The sequence below is a fragment of the Vigna radiata genome, unplaced genomic scaffold (genome assembly GCF_000741045.1).
Source record: "Vigna radiata var. radiata cultivar VC1973A unplaced genomic scaffold, Vradiata_ver6 scaffold_111, whole genome shotgun sequence".
NCBI classification, from domain to species: domain Eukaryota; kingdom Viridiplantae; phylum Streptophyta; class Magnoliopsida; order Fabales; family Fabaceae; genus Vigna; species Vigna radiata.
The window spans coordinates 675,486-678,113 of NW_014543596.1; the positions used below are offsets into that span (position 1 = coordinate 675,486).

The 2,628-nt window shown below is 39.2% G+C and overlaps 1 protein-coding gene across 1 annotated transcript; it reads right to left on the reverse strand.

Annotated features, from left to right (window-relative positions):
• Positions 1 to 488: 488 nt before the first annotated feature.
• On the reverse strand, positions 489 to 1,223 carry LOC106754528. Its single transcript, XM_014636546.1, has one exon. The coding sequence runs from the start codon at positions 1,221 to 1,223 to the stop codon at positions 489 to 491; it is 735 nt and encodes a 244-aa protein (XP_014492032.1).
• Positions 1,224 to 2,628: the final 1,405 nt, after the last annotated feature.

Consider the following 2,628-nt stretch of genomic DNA (forward strand, 5'->3'; position numbering starts at 1 on the left):
CTCATATCATTCTCTGCATGCTTGTGATTATTACTGGACATCATAACTCGTTCATCTTTTAAACTCATTGCTGCATGTCGCGTTTCATGTGTATCTGACACGTATTATGTTCAACTTCCCCGCGTGTCTTCTTGATCAGCTTTATCTGGAACCAACACGTATCTCCTATTTCTGCAACACCTGTCTTCCACCTTCAGGCAATCATTGCCCTCATCTTGAATATCATTTACAACGCTCATCAATACTACATGTTCTGATTCAGAATCGTAGATATCTTGTGCCAAATTAGTTGTGTACATCGTTCTTACTTTTCTTGGCCGAATCATTGTGCCAACATTCAGAAGAGTAGTGTCCATACCTTCTGCACGTGAAGCACTGAATATTACGTTTGTTTGTTCCTTTTCTGCCTCTCTTGAGTTTTTACCACCACAATTACCTCCTTCCTGTTGTTCATCTCCGTCTTCCTCACCATTTTGTTCAGAAGATTTCTAGTTTCTTCCTCCGTTGCGACCACCTCGGCCGCGCGATCTCCCACGACCTCTGCCACGAGTCTTGAAGGTTTGTTTCGATCTTTCCTGCAGTGCCTGACTCGTTGCTTGCGTTGCAGCTTTCTCTGCATTTTTACTTTCCAGCAACCTCTGCTCATGTGCCACGAGCGAGTTCTGCAGCTCCTCAATTTTCAATGTTTCCAAGTCCTTGCACTCCTCAATGGTGATCACAATATGATCATACTGTGGCGTCAACGTGCGTAGAATCTTTTCGATGATCTTTCTATCCTTTACAACTTTCCCGCAAGCTCTCATATCATTGACAAAAGCTTGTATCCTTCCTACATAATCTGTCACTGTTTCTTCCTCACCCATGCCAAAAAGCTCATACTGCCGTTGGAGAGACTGCAAGAGTACCTTTTTAACCTCGGAGTTGCCAAACGCATCTTGAAGGATATCCCATACTTCTTTGGCTGTAGCAGCTTTCGATACTTTCTGAAACATAGCCGGAGAGATGCACTGGTGTAACAGCATCATTGTTTTGCAATCAGGACGCCAATTCTCTTTATACTGTTTCTTCACCGTTTTTGAATCATTTTCCAAGGGTTCTTGAAGTCCTTTCTTCACCACTTCATCTACTTCTTGAAACCCTAAGATGACCTCCATCTTCACGCACCAGTCATCGTAGTCTTTCCCGTCGAAGACCGGAAAGTTGTTGTGTATCAGTCCCGCCATCACGCCACTCTTTGATCGTCATCGAAGATTCTACCGGTTTTTCCGGATCGAAACCTATAGCTCTGAATATCACTGTTATGTGCGAACCGTGTTTGTGAGAATATCAGTGAAAGAGAAAGAATAATGAAAGAAATAAAGTGTAATTCTTATTATTGAAAACTGATGTACATGCAACGTATATAATAGAGAAATTACTCTCTGACTATAACAAAAAATTAGTTAACAACAATTATAGTTTTACTTTAAAATACTTCAACACTATTTGATTCATAAACTTTTGTAAAAACAACTTTTGCGGGTAAAAGATAGCTTAAGTTAAAAAATGTTAATGAAAAATAACAAGAGTAATAAACACTAACTTACATCCAATTCTCCTCAGAAAACCAAGAAGGATTAATATAATCACTATTACAATAAGTATTTGTTAATGTTTAAACAACTTTTCAACATATAAGCTTTAAACTATTTTTCGGCTTGCTTTCTTTAAACTACTTCTTATTGATGAAAGGTTTCTAAATCACTCTTAAGCAGTTATATTTATCATAAATTTTACGATATAAATTTCAACCTAAGTCATATCTTTCGAAGGTGTAACTCAAATCCTCAAACTAAAGTATAGAATACAAACTATTTGAAAGCGCGAGTTGAAGAAAATAATCTTTACAACCAGCCTCAAAATTAATCCTAAATTCAACCTTACAATAAAATTTAATTCAAACAAAAAAAATGAAGAACACAATTATACACCGATAATTTCATTGAAAAATATAACCAGAATCATGCATTATAGTACCATTAATATGGATGAGAGAATTTCCATGCACTTGAGAGAACAAAGTATAGTACTAAATTCTTACTTAAAAATAAAGTATACACTAGTAAAAAATTGGGTTTTTACAGCGCACATTATGCCACGGTTCACCAGAAACCGCAGCATAGTTGTGCACGATGGCAGTTCTGTAAATAAAACGAAAGAATATGCCGCGGTTCAGAGAAGAACCGCGACATATCCTCCAGTCAACCATCCCCTTTGACCCACGTTTGAATAAAAAATGAAATAACAGGGGTATATGCCGCGGTTCTTTGGGGAACCGCGGCATATACCCAAGTCAACTTATTACAGGGGCTGACTTAGTCAGAGAATGCCAGAAGTTACAGGGGTATATGCCGCGGTTCCCCAGCGAACCACGGCATATACCCCTGTCATTCCCAAGAAGGCAGCTGAGGAGACAGAAGTATTCAGAACGTTACAGGGGTATATGCCGCGGTTATCTGGGGAACCGCGGCATATACCCCATGTAACTTCTGAAGTAACCCATCAGTCACCCATCAGTCAGGGAATTTCAGAAGTTGCAGGGGTATATGCCGCGATTCCACAGAGAACCGCGGCATATACCCTTGTAAC